Source organism: Hyla sarda, chromosome 3 (genome assembly GCF_029499605.1).
Source record: "Hyla sarda isolate aHylSar1 chromosome 3, aHylSar1.hap1, whole genome shotgun sequence".
In the NCBI taxonomy this organism is placed as follows: Eukaryota; Metazoa; Chordata; class Amphibia; order Anura; family Hylidae; genus Hyla; species Hyla sarda.
In genome coordinates this window covers 404,362,172-404,376,359 of record NC_079191.1, presented here as the reverse complement: position 1 = coordinate 404,376,359, position 14,188 = coordinate 404,362,172, and the positions used below count along the sequence as shown (strand labels likewise).

The 14,188-nt window shown below is 42.0% G+C and overlaps 1 protein-coding gene across 2 annotated transcripts in view; it reads left to right on the top strand.

Annotated features, from left to right (window-relative positions):
• CAMKMT (calmodulin-lysine N-methyltransferase) overlaps window positions 1-13,578 on the top strand; it is a 502,992-nt gene extending 489,414 nt beyond the window's left edge. The window contains exon 11 of one of the 2 annotated variants that reach the window (XM_056568123.1): window positions 13,361-13,578. In XM_056568123.1, coding sequence (XP_056424098.1) covers window positions 13,361-13,435 — 75 coding nt within the window. In that variant the 3' untranslated portion in view covers window positions 13,436-13,578. Of the gene's footprint in view, window positions 1-12,672; window positions 12,700-13,360 lie in introns of those variants that run through there. The other variant, XM_056568124.1, reaches the window with a different exon arrangement.
• Window positions 13,579-14,188: the final 610 nt, after the last annotated feature.

The following is a 14,188-nucleotide window of genomic DNA, read 5'->3' as shown; positions in this document are numbered from 1 at the left end:
ATTTTCAAAATTTTCATGTAAATTGCAGAATCTGAAGGGACAGATGTTACAGAACTACAACTCCCAGCATGCCTTGGCAGTCTAGGCATGCTGAGAGTTGTAGTTTAGCAACATCTGGAGGGCTACCGTTTGGGCAACACTGTAATAGTGGTCTCCAAACTGTGACCCTCCAGATGTTGCAAAACTACAACTCCCAGCATGCCCAGACAGCCTTTGGCTTTTGGGCATGCTGAGAATTGCAGTTTGGCTTTCACTAGGAAGGCAGCAGTAAAGATCGCTTTACTGCCACCTCCCTTCATGCTCCGCGCTGTCGCCTCCCTACCTCCGTCCGAAGACGGCATCTTCTCCACAGGTACCGCCCGCCATCTTCTCCCCCCGTTCTGCCTGACATTCAGGGGTGGGCAGAGCGGGGGGTTTCCATGGCAACCCCCTGTCTTCAACTGCCATTGGTCAGCACTCATTGCTGACTAATGGCAGGGGATAGGAGGAGGCTGCAGCACTGCAACCTCGCTCCAATCCCTTAGGATGATCAGGGCTGTCATCCCTATTTTCCGGGTGATCGGGTCACCAGAGACCCGATCAGCCCGGAATAGTAGAAAATCGCATGTCTGAATTGACATGCAATTTTCTCTGATCGCCGACATGGGGGGCCCCCCTCGGCGATGTGCCGGGATGCCTGCACTTTCAGCAGGCATCCCGGTCCGGTCCCCAACCCGCTAGCGGCAGGGACCGGAATTCCTTCGGGCGTATCCATACGCCCTACATCCTTAAGGACTCGGGTTGCACGGCGTATGCATACGCCCTGCGTCCTGAACAGGTTCAAAAAATTCACTAATTTTTTGTCCCCATAGAGAACTGTTACCTGCAATCTTTCGATTGCAAACACTGTTAAATGCTGTGCGTATTCACAGCACTGATCAGTATTATCGCCATTCTGCCTATATGGGCTAGCCAAGACTGCCTTGATTGTGGCATCTGTAAGGATATTGTCAGGCATCTACGATCTCACCGATGTCCGGCATTAGCTGTAAGTTCCAGCTGCTGATAGTTGCCAGTATTTGCTGAGTATGAAGCACGCACAGCTTGTGAGCGTGCTTGATACCCCTGGACCATGACAGGCTTGTTCACCCTGTGTCATTAAGGTGTTACATTGGTTAACCAGGACTTTTCTATTTTTAAAAAGTGCCAAAAATTCATTAAAATAACAAAGCAGCAGATACTCACCTCTCTGAACTTGCACTGATCTCTTTTCGGCTCTGGTCAGCACCCAGGTCTGCTTATATGAGCAGATGTTGAGCAACCACAACAGCCAATCAGCGGCCTCAGTAATAACTTGCCGTAGTCCAGGCATCACCACTCAGTGATGGGAGCCATGATGCTTGTAGTACAGCATGTGACCTCTGAGGCTTTTGAGGCGGTCATCTGATGTTGCTGAAACCAGCCTGAACAGGGGAAGAAAGTGGGATATAGGGATTAGTAACTGCTGCTTTGTTATTTTAATGCATTTGGGGGGGAAAAAAATCTAAGACCTACATAACCCCTTAAATGTTGGGCAAACTTGCAGATGGCAAATGATTGAGGGGGAAGCGTCATGCATGTTGGATTTCAGCAAGAAATCATAAAATGATCATTAAAGGGTACCTTTCTCTTTAAAGAACTACTCCAGGATTAATTTTTTTCTTTTGCTCATATACTGCAGCATAGACTATTAAAAATAGTCTAGACTAGGGGGTTGGCCTTATGACATGTGGGGTGCTTTTGAGTGGCACGTGAGGGAGCGGGGCGGAGGAAGGCCTGCTGAGCACAGGTGCTCACTCGCTACTGGGGACGCTTTACCCGGATCCCCAGGCAAGCAACATTCGCATACAGCTGAAAGCTTCCTTTCAGGGTGGGCCGCAGGACCTCGGCCTCCACGTAGTACAGGCGCCAGTGATGTTACTTATTGACGCCTGCACTGTGGAGGTAGAAGAACGTGATCAGCCTGTGCTGCTGAGGAGATCCCTGCTTGCGACATGAGGTAAATATAATTGAATTTCATTTTCTCTTTTGGTTTTTATATCAGCCTGAACTCTTGAGAGGAGAGGGAGGTTGGGGGGATGTGGAGAGGTGCTGACTACCCCCCCTACCTGGATACCCAAATAATTACTGTATTTATCGGTGTATAACACGCATTTTTTAGGCTAAAATTTTTAGCCTAAAGTCTATCTGCGTGTTATACGCCGATAAGCCGCTGCAGTTCAATGATTTAATGCGGGCGCTTTAAATCAATGAACTTCAGCGGCTTTTGCAGGTGCAGAGACCTGCCGTCGCTGCCGGCTTCTCTGCCCCTGCCTGTCCTGGGGTCTAGAGCCCTGCTGCCGCCGCTTCTCTCCCCCTGGCTATCGGCGTCGCTGCCCCTTCTCTCCCCCTGGCTATCGGTGCCGCTGGCCCATTGCCGTCGCCGATAGCCAGGGGGAGAGAAGCGGCACCGGCAATGGGGCAGCGGCGCCGATAGCCAGGGGGAGAGAAGGGGCAGCGGCACCCATTGCCGGCGCCGCTGCCCCGTTGCCTCCCCCATCCCCGGTTGTATATTTACCTGTTGCCGGGGTCGGGTCCGCGCTGCTTCTGGCCTCTGGTGTGGCGTCCCCGGCATCGTTGCTATGCGCTGCACGACGCGGCGCAATGACGAGTGACGTCACTTGTCATTGCGTCTCGCAGCGCATAGCAACGACGCAGGGGACGCCACACCGGAGGCCAGAAGCAGCGCAGACCCGACCCCTGCAACAGGTAATTATACAACCGGAAATGGGGGGGGCAACGGAGCAGCGGTGCCGGCAATGGGTGCCGCTGCCCCTTCTCCCCCCCTGGCTATCACCGATAGCCAGGGGGAGAGAAGGGGCACAGCGCCGATAGCCAGGGGGAGAGAAGCGGCAGCAGCAGGGCTCTAGACCCCAGGAAAGGCAGGGGGAGAGAAGCGGGCAGCGACGGCCTCTCTCCCCCTGCCTTTCCTGGGGGGCTTCTGCGGGGTCAGAAACAGTGTATCGGGGTATACACATGCACACACACGCACCCTCATTTTACGAAGGATATTTGGGTAAAAAACTTTTTTTACCCAAATATCCTTGGTAAAATGAGGGTGCGTGTTATAGGCCGGTGTGTGGTATACCCCGATAAATACAATACCTACCTAGGTTATTATTTAGGTAGCCAAGTAGGGAGCTAGTCAGCACCTCTTTACATGCCCCAACTTCTCCCCTCCTATGTACCTACCAACATAGCTACACTCCTAGCTACCTACATAGCTAGCTAATACCTACTTCCTACCTACTACCTAGATAACTTCTTAGCTACCTGACTACCTACTTACCTACATAGCTAGCTACCTGGCTACCTACCTACCTACATATATCCAGATAGCAAGGAGGAGCAGCACACCAGGGATGCAAAGGTGTAGCGGGTGCAAGCGGGCGCAATCGCAGCCCGGTTCACTGGCAGCAGCAGTGATGTATAGTAGAATAAAGCGTCCTGCAGCACTCCAATAGTGATCAAAATAGGTTTATTACCTCAAGGTAAGATACAACGTTTCAACCGTCACCACGGTCTTTTTCAAGCATAAGCAAGTGACACACTCCTCCCATATTTATATGGGGTACAATATCAAAAGGTGATTGTGCTCAATAAAGAAAAAACATGCAATACAATGGATGCTGTGACAATTGCGTGAAAAAAGAACATAATGATACATAGAAAAAATGCATATTTTTAACAAGGCAGTGTAATCAGTGCTGTACAGTATATACAATCTGACATATATCGCATCATGTGTAAGTGACAATTAGTGTACAGGTGTGTGGACATTAAAAGTAATCAGGGGAACATGCCACGAGGTCAAACACTCACCCATCTGTGGTAATGGCGGCCATTCCCTGACGCCGTGTGTGCACACGCCTCTAGGGAATTCCTCAGGCAAGCCGGAGTACAGCCAATCACATGGGGGCGTCGCGCGTTGCTAGGCAACGACTGTAGCTCGCGGTCTTGAAAAAGACCGTGGTGACGGTCGAAACGTTGTATCTTACCTTGAGGTAATAAACCTATTTTGATCACTATTGGAGTGCTGCGGGACACTTTATTCTACTATACCTACCTACATAGCTAGCTACTTACCTACTTACATGTCTAGCTACCTGGCAACCTAGCTAGCAATCTACCTACCTGACTACCTAGCTACCTTCCTGGTTACCTACCTATCAACAGATTTACTTACTGAGGTGGGGGGGGGGGGAAGTTGATTGATCTAACTACCTACTTAAAGATGTATGTACCTATTGTGGGAGCTACCTACCTACATACCTGTTGATGAGGCAGGCTGCCTAAAAAGAAACTAACTAGTGTGGAACATACCTACCTGACTACCTACCACCTACTGTGGAAGATATACCTACTTAATGGGGGACCTATTAACCTAGCCATCTTTATTGTGCAGGACCCTAAGAGGGTATTATTAAAGTTTGGGGGGGGGGGCTAAAGATGTGGCTATTTGTGTAAAGTAGGGCAGGGCACTGGAAAAATGTGGGTCTGATTCTAGGGTCTGTATTATGCAGGGGTGGGGTGATACTGGGGTCTAATTATGGGGTTTGAATTATGGTAGGGCCTAATTCTGGGGTCTGTATTATGGTAGTGTCTAATTCTGGGGTCTGTATTATGGTGGGGTCTATATCTGGGGTCTGTATTATGCATGGGTATGATTCTGAGGTCTGTATTATGGTGGGGACTGATTCTGCTGTCTTTGTATAGAGACATAGAGGAGGAGATCCTGCTCTTCTGTGTGTACAAGTGTATAGAGACATAGATGTGCAGGATCTTCTCCTCTGTGTGTACAGTGTATATAGACATAGAAGTGCAGGATCTCCTCCTCTGTGTGTATAGTATATAGAGACATAGACGTGCAGGATCTCCTTCTCCTGTGTACAGTGCATAGAGATATAGAAGAGCAGGATCTCCTCCTCTGTGTGTACAGTGTATATAGACATAGATGTGCAGGATCTCCTCCTCTGTGTACAGTGTATAGAGACATAGAAGTGCAGGATCTCCTCCTCTGTGTGTACAGTGTATAGAGACATAGAAGTGCAGTATCTCCTCCCCTGTGTACAGTGTAAATAGACATAAAAGTGCAGGATCCCCTCCTCTGTGTGTAGAGTGTATAGAGACATAGAAGTACAGGATCTCCTCCTCTGTGTGTACAGTGTATAGAGATCTAGTAGTGCAGGATCTCTTTCTCTGTGTGTACAGTGTACAGAGATATAAAAGTGCAGGATCTCCTCCTCTGTCTATAGAGACATAGAAGTGCAGGATCTCCTCATCTGTGTGTATAGTATATAGAGATATTGAAGTGCAGGATCTCCTCTCCTGTGTACAGTGTATATAGACATAGAAGTGCAGGATCTCCTCCTCTGTGTGTACAGTGTATAGAGACATAGAAGTGCAGTATCTCCTCCCCTGTGTACAGTGTAAATAGACATAGAAGTGCAGGATCCCCTCCTCTGTGTGTAGAGTGTATAGAGACATAGAAGTACAGGATCTCCTCCTCTGTGTGTACAGTGTATAGAGATATAGTAGTGCAGGATCTCCTTTTCTGTGTGTACAGTGTACAGAGATATAAAAGTGCAGGATCTCCTCCTCTGTGTATAGTGTATAGAGACATAGAAGTGCAGGATCTCCTCATCTGTGTGTATAGTATATAGAGATATTGAAGTGCAGGATCTCCTCCCCTGTGTACAGTGTATATAGACATAAAATTGCAGGATCCTCTCCTCTGTGTGTACATTGTATAGAGACATAGAAGTACAGGATCTCCTCCTCTGTGTGTACAGTGTATAGAGATATAAAAGTGCAGAATCTCCACCTCTGTGTACAGTGTATAGAGACATAGACGTACAGGATCTCCTCCTCTGTGTGTACAGTGTATAGAGACATAGAAGTGCAGGATCTCCTCCTCTGTGTGTATAGTATATAGAGACATAGAAATGCAGGATCTCCTCCTCTGTGTGTATAGTATATAGAGACATAAAAGTGCAGGATCTCCTCCTCCTGTTTGTACAGTGTGCAGAGATATAGAAGTCTAGGATCTCCTCCTCCTGTGTGTACAGTGTATAGAGATATAGAAGTACAGGATCTCCTCCTCTGTGTGTGTGCAGTATATAGAGATACAGAAGTGCAGGATCTCCTCCTCTGTGTACAGTGTATAGAGACATAGAAGTACAGGATCTGCTCCTCTGTGTACAGTGTATAGTGATATAGAAGTACATGATCTCCTCCTCTGTGTACAGTGTATAGAGACATAGAAGTGCAGGATCTCCTCCTCTGTGGGTATAGTGATATAGAAGTGCAGGATCTCCTCCTCTGTGTACAGCGTAAAGATACATAGAAGTACAGGATCTCCTCCTCTGTGTGTGTATAGTGTATATAGATATAGAAGTGCAGGATCTCCTCCTCTTTGTACAGTGTATATAGACATAGAAGTGCAGGATCTCCTCCTCTGTGTATACAGTGTATAGAGACGTAGAAGTGCAGGATCTCCTCCTCTGTGTGTACAGTGTATAGTGATATAGAAGTGCAGGATCTCCTCCTCTGTGTACAGCGTAAAGATACATAGAAGTACAGGATCTCCTCCTCTGTGTGTGTATAGTGTATATAGATATAGAAGTGCAGGATCTCCTCCTCTGTGTACATTGTATAGAGACATAGAAGTGCAGGATCTCCTCCTCTGTGTGTGTGCAGTGTATAGAGATATAGAAGTGCAGGATCTCCTCCTCTGTGTGTGTGCAGTGTATAGAGACATAGAAGTGCAGGATCTCCTCCTCCTCCTGTGTGTACAGTGTATAGAGATATAGAAGTGCAGGATCTCCTCCTCTGTGTACATTGTATAGAGACATAGTAGTGCTGGATCTCCTCCTCTGTGTACAGTGTATAGATACATAAAAGTACAGGATCTCCTCCTCTGTGTGTGTATAGTGTATATAGATATAGAAGTGCAGGATCTCCTCCTCTTTGTACAGTGTATATAGACATAGAAGTGCAGGATCTCCTCGGTGTATACAGTGTATAGAGACGTAGAAGTGCAGGATCTCCTCCTCTGTGTACATTGTATAGAGACATAGAAGTGCAGGATCTCCTCCTCTCTGTGTGTGCAGTGTATAGAGATATAGAAGTGCAGGATCTCCTCCTCTGTGTGTGTGCAGTGTATAGAAACATAGAAGTGCAGGATCTCCTCCTCTGTGTAGAGTGTATAGAGATATAGAAGTGCAGGATCTCCTCCTCCTCCTGTGTGTACAGTGTATAGAGATATAGAAGTGCAGGATCTCCTCCTCTGTGTACAGTGTATAGAGACATAGAAGTGCAGGATCTCCTCCTCTGTGTACAGTATATAGAGACTTAGAAGTTCAGGATCTCCTCCTCCTGTGTACAGTGTATAGAGACATACAAGTGCAGGATCTCCTCCTGTGTGTACATTTTATAGAGACATAGTAGTGCTGGATCTCCTCCTCCTCTGTGTACAGTGTATAGAGACATAGAAGTACAGGATCTCCTCCTCTGTGTACAGTGTATAGAGACATAGAAGTACAGGATCTCCTCTTCTGTGTGTGTACAGTGTATATAGATATAGAAGTGCAGGATCTCCTCCTCTGTGTACAGTGTATATAGACATAGAAGTGCAGGATCTCTTCCTCTGTGTATACAGTGTATAGAGACGTAGAAGTGCAGGATCTTCTCCTTTGTGTGTACAGTGTATAGAGACATAGAAGTGCAGGATCTCCTCCTCTGTGTACAGTGTATATAGATATAGAAGTGCAGGATCTCCTCCTCTGTGTACAGTGTATATAGACATAGAAGTGCAGGATCTCCTCCTCTGTGTACAGTGTATATAGATATAGAAGTGCAGGATCTCCTCCTCTGTGTACAGTGTATATAGACATAGAAGTGCAGGATCTCCTCCTCTGTGTATACAGTGTATAGAGACATAGAAGTGCAGGATCTCCTCCTCTGTGTACATTGTATAGAGACATAGAAGTACAGGATCTCCTCCTCTATGTGTTTATGGAAAGAAAAGGGCTACCGGAAAGAAAAGAGTTAGGCTTAGCATCTCTCTCTCTCTCTCTCTGCTCTCTTTTCTATGGGGCCAATACAGTCCCATAGATTTGCATTATATGGGCATTTCAAGCATGTGGTACTGAATTTTAATGACTGCCTATGGATTAGAGTTTATTCTAAATTGTTAGGTAACAAAGAAGAAGAAAACTTTAGTTTGTTGAAAAAAAAAATTGTGTTACTGTAGATGTAGTTCTTTTTATGTCCATTAGGGCCATATTGGGGGGGTTTGGATTACATGATCTATTAACATAGCCCTACTCAAGGGAATTGAATTAACCTGTAGACTGCACTCTATTGACTGCCTGTCAGCCTCACTAATGTGAACAAGGTTAAGGGTAGGGTCACATGTGATATATTTTGCATTGTAATTTGCTGCTGCGTATTTTCTACCTTTTAAAGTCAATGGGTAGCAAAATAAGCTGCAGAAAATAGACAGTAATTGTGGCACTTGTGACCCAACCCTAAATGTGAAAATTATGGGCCAAACTAATTCCATTCCCAATCCATGTACTCAAACTTTTTTGGTCCAAGGCCACTTTTGCTTCTCTTAGAAGACTGCAACTCCCATTGCGGCTTAAGCAAGTTTTACAGAGACAGTACCCTCTTCTGTATTGGCAAGGGGCATGAATCCCTAAAAACATCTGTTTACAGATACTATAGATGCCTCTTGCATTTGAAGTCAACAATTTTTTCCCTCGAATGGAAGCTACCTGCTAGCAGCCACTAGAGGGCACTTACATTTTTCATTGAAGCCTTGCACCCCTACACTAATACTTATGATCAGTGCAGGAAAGAGAGAAAGGAGCTGCTGTGAAATGACAGCGCTTCACTATGGAGATGAAGCTGTATATTGACTGTCTAGTCTTTGTGCAGTTTCGGGAAAGGGACAAGCTTGTCTGTGTCCTCATGGTTGAAAACTGCAAAGGAAGTCAGCTAATCGTGGGGGTGTTAAAGGGGTACTCTGGTGGAAAACTTTTTTATTTTTATTTTTTTATGAACTGGTGCCAGAAAGTTAAACAGATTTGTAAATTACTTCTATTAAAAAATATTTTCCCTTCCTGTACTTTTTAGCAGCTGTATGCTACAGAGGAAATTCTGTTCTTTTTTAATTTCTTTTTTGTCTTGTCCACAGTGCTCTCTACTGACACCTGATGTCCGTACCAGGAACTGTCCAGTGCAGGAGAAAATCCTCATTGCAAACCTATGCTGCTCTGGACAGTTCCTGACATGGACAGAGGTGTCAGCAGAGAGCACCGTGGACAACACAAAAAAGAAAATCAAAAAGAACAAAATTTTCTCTGTAGCATACAGCCGCTAAAAAGTACTGGAAGGGTAAAGATTTTTTTAATAGAAGTCATTTACAAATCTGTTTAACTTTCTGCCACCGAATGTTTTCCACCGGACTACCCCTTTAAGTGACGGCACTGCACTGGTCATCAATAAATTTTTACTGGAAGACAACTTCATGCTCTATGGGGGGAGTTTATTAAGACTAGCTTTTCATATGCTGATCTTAATTTAATATATGAAAAGTGTTGCAATGTTATTTTGAGTCACAGGTGCCATAGAGTTGGTGCATCTTTGACCGTCCTTGCACCACACTCTGAAATCTATGCCAGCCTTGATTTGCTGGAGACATCCAAAAAAGTTTACATCAATTCTTGATTTGGATTACAGTGTCAGGCCTCAGAAGCCATGCCCTCCTGCTAAACCCCACCTTTTTTTTTTTTCTTCAAAAGTGAAGAGTATAAAGCCACACATTTTAGTAACTTTTTTTTATATATGCTGGAAAACTGGCATAAATAGTTAATTTTCTCCTTTCTCCATTTCTCCTTTGTTTTCTCCATTTTCTGTGAAGGTTGAATATTATGTTATTTATAAGGAGCCATTTAAAGTGATTATGTAGAATTAGAAAAACACAGCTAACTTCTTAAAAAAACACAAAAAAAAACAGCACCACCCTTGTCCTCAGGTTAAGTATGGTATTGCAGATCATTTCCATTGAAGTGAATAGAGCGAAGTTGTAATACCACACACAACCTGATGTGGAAAGAAATGATCTCCAATTTTCCATTCCTTGGTTAACCCCCAATAAGATTACAGAAAACCTGAATCTCAATTGGGAATTTCCCTGCTCCGTTGGTCACCGCTTTAATGCTCGTATATATAAATAGGTGATGCAAATATTTATAAACAATTAATAAAATCTACTTTGATAATTTGTAACTTTCCCAATAGAAAACATTATATATGCATGTCCTTCTTGTTTAATGTATTGACTGCCATATGGTAAAGAACTTATTTTTTTGTTTGTTTTGGTTGATGATGTTCCTAGGTTTGTCCTTTTGTAGGTTTTTATTTCTTTTTCTTTTCTTTTTTTCTTGTATGATTAAAGGTGCTCACAATTCAACAAATTGATATACTATATAACATATAGCCATATGCATTTATATAATTTATTATAATATATACATTTACTATTTGATTTAGTTGGGGATTTCCACTTGAAGCTGTTCTTTTTTTTCTTGCCTGTAAGACATCTATAAAATATCTTCCGCTTGCACGCACACGAAGTTGAGTGAAGTTTATTGTATATTCTACACTTAAATCTACAACTCATTTTATTCATTTTGTTACAAGTGGCAGAATAAAGAACAAGTTGCCCTGGCTTCTTGTCGTCTCCATCCTGAGCTGCAATTTCTTTTCTTTTCAGTGCACCAGTGTGTTTTGTCCAACATTGTTGTGTAAATTGTTAGCTGCAGGTCCCTTGTTCATAGGAAAGCTTTTGTTACGTTTTTACATTCACGCTGATAAGTACAACTCAATATTTCTGCCTGTTTGGCAGGATTGCATTTTTCCGCCTGTACATATCCTTCATGCCTCATCTTCCCGAGGATGATTTTTGCTCCCAAAATAAGAAGAGGCGTTTTCCTTGAGGCTGCATGTTATCCTCTTATCCCTACTGTTTTGGAATAGAGCGTAACCAGCTGGAGAACTGTAAGAAGTCTGATAATGCAGCTATTTTCTGCTGTCTCGTCTTAATCTTGTTACACAAATGGTTGTGAAGAGATTCATGAATTTTAATTTTGCCCTCTGCATTAGCGCGTCATGTCACTCATACGCAGCTGCATTCTACGGGGAGATGTTTTTCCCCTCCTCCTACAACAGGGGGAAAAAAAAAAAATTAGTTACAATCTTGGCAGTAAAGCAAGTTACAAAAAAAAAAGCAAAAAAAAAAAAAAATCCACAGATTTAGGCAGCCACCCATGAAGCTGATTAACAGTCAGTGATCAGGAGGAACAGCTTTGCCTCTTAAACTTTTCACCTTTCATTGTTAGCTGTGAAATTTTATTTCCGTTTAAAAAAAAAAATTGCGAGCCCGTAATCAAAACTGTGTGCAATGCTACACTATATGCCGGTGCTTTTTTAAATCAGAATGTATCACACTACACCGACACCACCTCTAGGAACCAGGCGATGGGAAAGGTACGTTACCACTTTAATGCAATTCAGTGTTTTTCTTTTCTTTTTTCTTTTTTTTATTGCTGGTTAAACTACAATACTGTAAAAAAAAATTAAAAAAAATAAAAGTAAAATGAAAATTAAGTAAGTAAAATTTATTTACGAAAAGGTTGAAAAAATTAACTATGTATCTGCTTCTAGCATGCCTGTAATCCAGCATCGCTGCGGTTTCCCGGTGTAAAGACAGATGACTTTTCACCTCCATTTACTTATTTAAATACCCATCCCAAGTGCCCGATATTTCTAATCTCTGCAGAGTGTTGTTGATAATTGTGAATTGTCTTTAAGGTAAACAGTATGAAACCCACCAATCCTCCCCGCCCCCCATCCAGCAGCTGCTGTTCACCCGGTGGGTCTGAGCTTGCTACATCCAATTACACTGTAACCCATAAAGCTACTAATAGCAACTATATTATTGCCTCCTTAGCTGCTTTCTTCGACCTTATTCTGCGTATCAAATTGGAAAATCGCTTTCTTTTCACCGCGGTTTTGTTTTATGTTACGTTTCGACGATCTGAAACAATACAAGTGTTTTAATTAGAGAAATGTGTTTTCTGTACAGCGGGCAATTTATTTGACATTTTACACAAAAGATATTTTCTCCCAATGCTAAACACCTACACTACACGACGTTCAAGGCTTCTTTTTTTTTTTCTTTTCAGTCATTTACATGACTGCTATTTAACAGGTAAAATATTAGTCTTGGCATGTTTTATTTTTTCTCTTAACCAGTTAATCATTTCTAGTATTGTAAAAAAAAGAAAATAATAAAGCAATTTTTACATCTGTTTATTATGTTATTTGCACCATTTATATATTTATGTTATATATATATATATATATATATATATATATATATATATATATATGTTAAAAAGAATCCACCTTTCTAGGAGAAAATGCTTTGTGGGTAGATACATTAAAAGCTAAAGATATTATAATGTAATTAGATCACCTGTAGTCGCTACATTGTGTTTGCTGTCTGTCACGTGACTCGTCTTTCTCTCCCTTTTCTCCCTCCAGGCGCAGCTATAATAAAACACTATTTCTATATTTAATCTCTGACCAATGTACGAGACGCTTTACCTATTTTACTCACCTGGAGATAAATGTGGAGGAAAAAAAAAAAAAGTCCAACTGTGATTGCTTAATCCATAGATTGGTTAATATCCAGTGTTTTTAGACATGTTTATATGGCGTATTATTTACATTTTGTATTTTAATCTTATGTTGACTATTCAATTAAATTAGCTTATAACATATATTTTTAAATAAATAGGTTAAATGTTTTAAATATATAAACAGTTTAGTGTAAAATATGAATATCCTTATACTTGACCTGCTTAATTGATGAAGTGTATTTGTTACTATATCACTATACTATATGTATATTTTTTATAGATATTTATATATATGTATGCTAAATATATATATTATGTGATATATTTATTTTACTTTATAAATGAATGAACTATAACATTTTCTACTAAGGTACCTTTGACCTGTTTGAGAAAGGATCCACCCTGCTGATCCTTGTGATCTGTGATCTGTTACATAAAGAATATCATATAGAATACAAGATTTCTCCCTAAGCTGTTTAATATCATATTCTTTCTCATGGTAGCAATACAGACCAATGTCATTGTGGAGATGTTATTTCTACCGTATATAATACTCTGTTATCCCTTTTTGTTTTTACTGTTTGTTTCAGATTAAGGAGGAGGATAGTGGAGCTTATGACCCAGACATCCATTATCCAATACTACTCATCCTCAAGTCAAGATAGTGAAGTTTCTTCTGTGCAAAACGGAGTTATGTTTTTTTTTTTTTTTTGTCTTACAACACACAATAATGGCATTTTATTTAGTTTGCTTTTTTTGTTTGTTTTTGTATTGCACATAAAATAAAGCATTTGATGACTTGTTCTAGTTTGCAGTTCTGCACACTGTGTCCAACAGAAAATATTCCAAAAATGTGTTTACTATTTTTGGCTTTAAACTATTTTTTGTTTGCATTTTCATGTTCATTTTTCCTCAACTTGCTTCCCCCCCCCCCCTCCTTTTCTAGTAGACTATAAGAAATCACTGGATCAGACAAAAGCCTCATGAACTGACCATTTGTCCTGTGGACACAAAGGCTCACCCGGCCCTCAGCTCCTCCTCCTCAATTATCTGCGATTAGTCTCAGTATGTTGAGTCAAGAAGGGGGAGTACACCGAGTGCTTATTATCTGTTTAGGTAGAAGAAGAGCACATTTAGGGCCTCTCTTAGGATGAAAAGTGAGCTCTAATCAGATCCCCAAAGAAAATGGGTGTTCTTTTCGAAATCTTACCAAAACACACCTTGTTTTATTTATGGAAATGTTGCATTCTACAGTACGGATAAATGCTATAATCAAATCAGGCAAAGCTCTCATGAATATTTACCACTGTATGTGATTACAATGTAATGTTGTTCGGTGCTCGGGTGACTATTTTCTAGGCTACAATGGCCTATTGTGAAAATTCAAATCAAAGACCTAACGTGGGCTAAAAACTAAC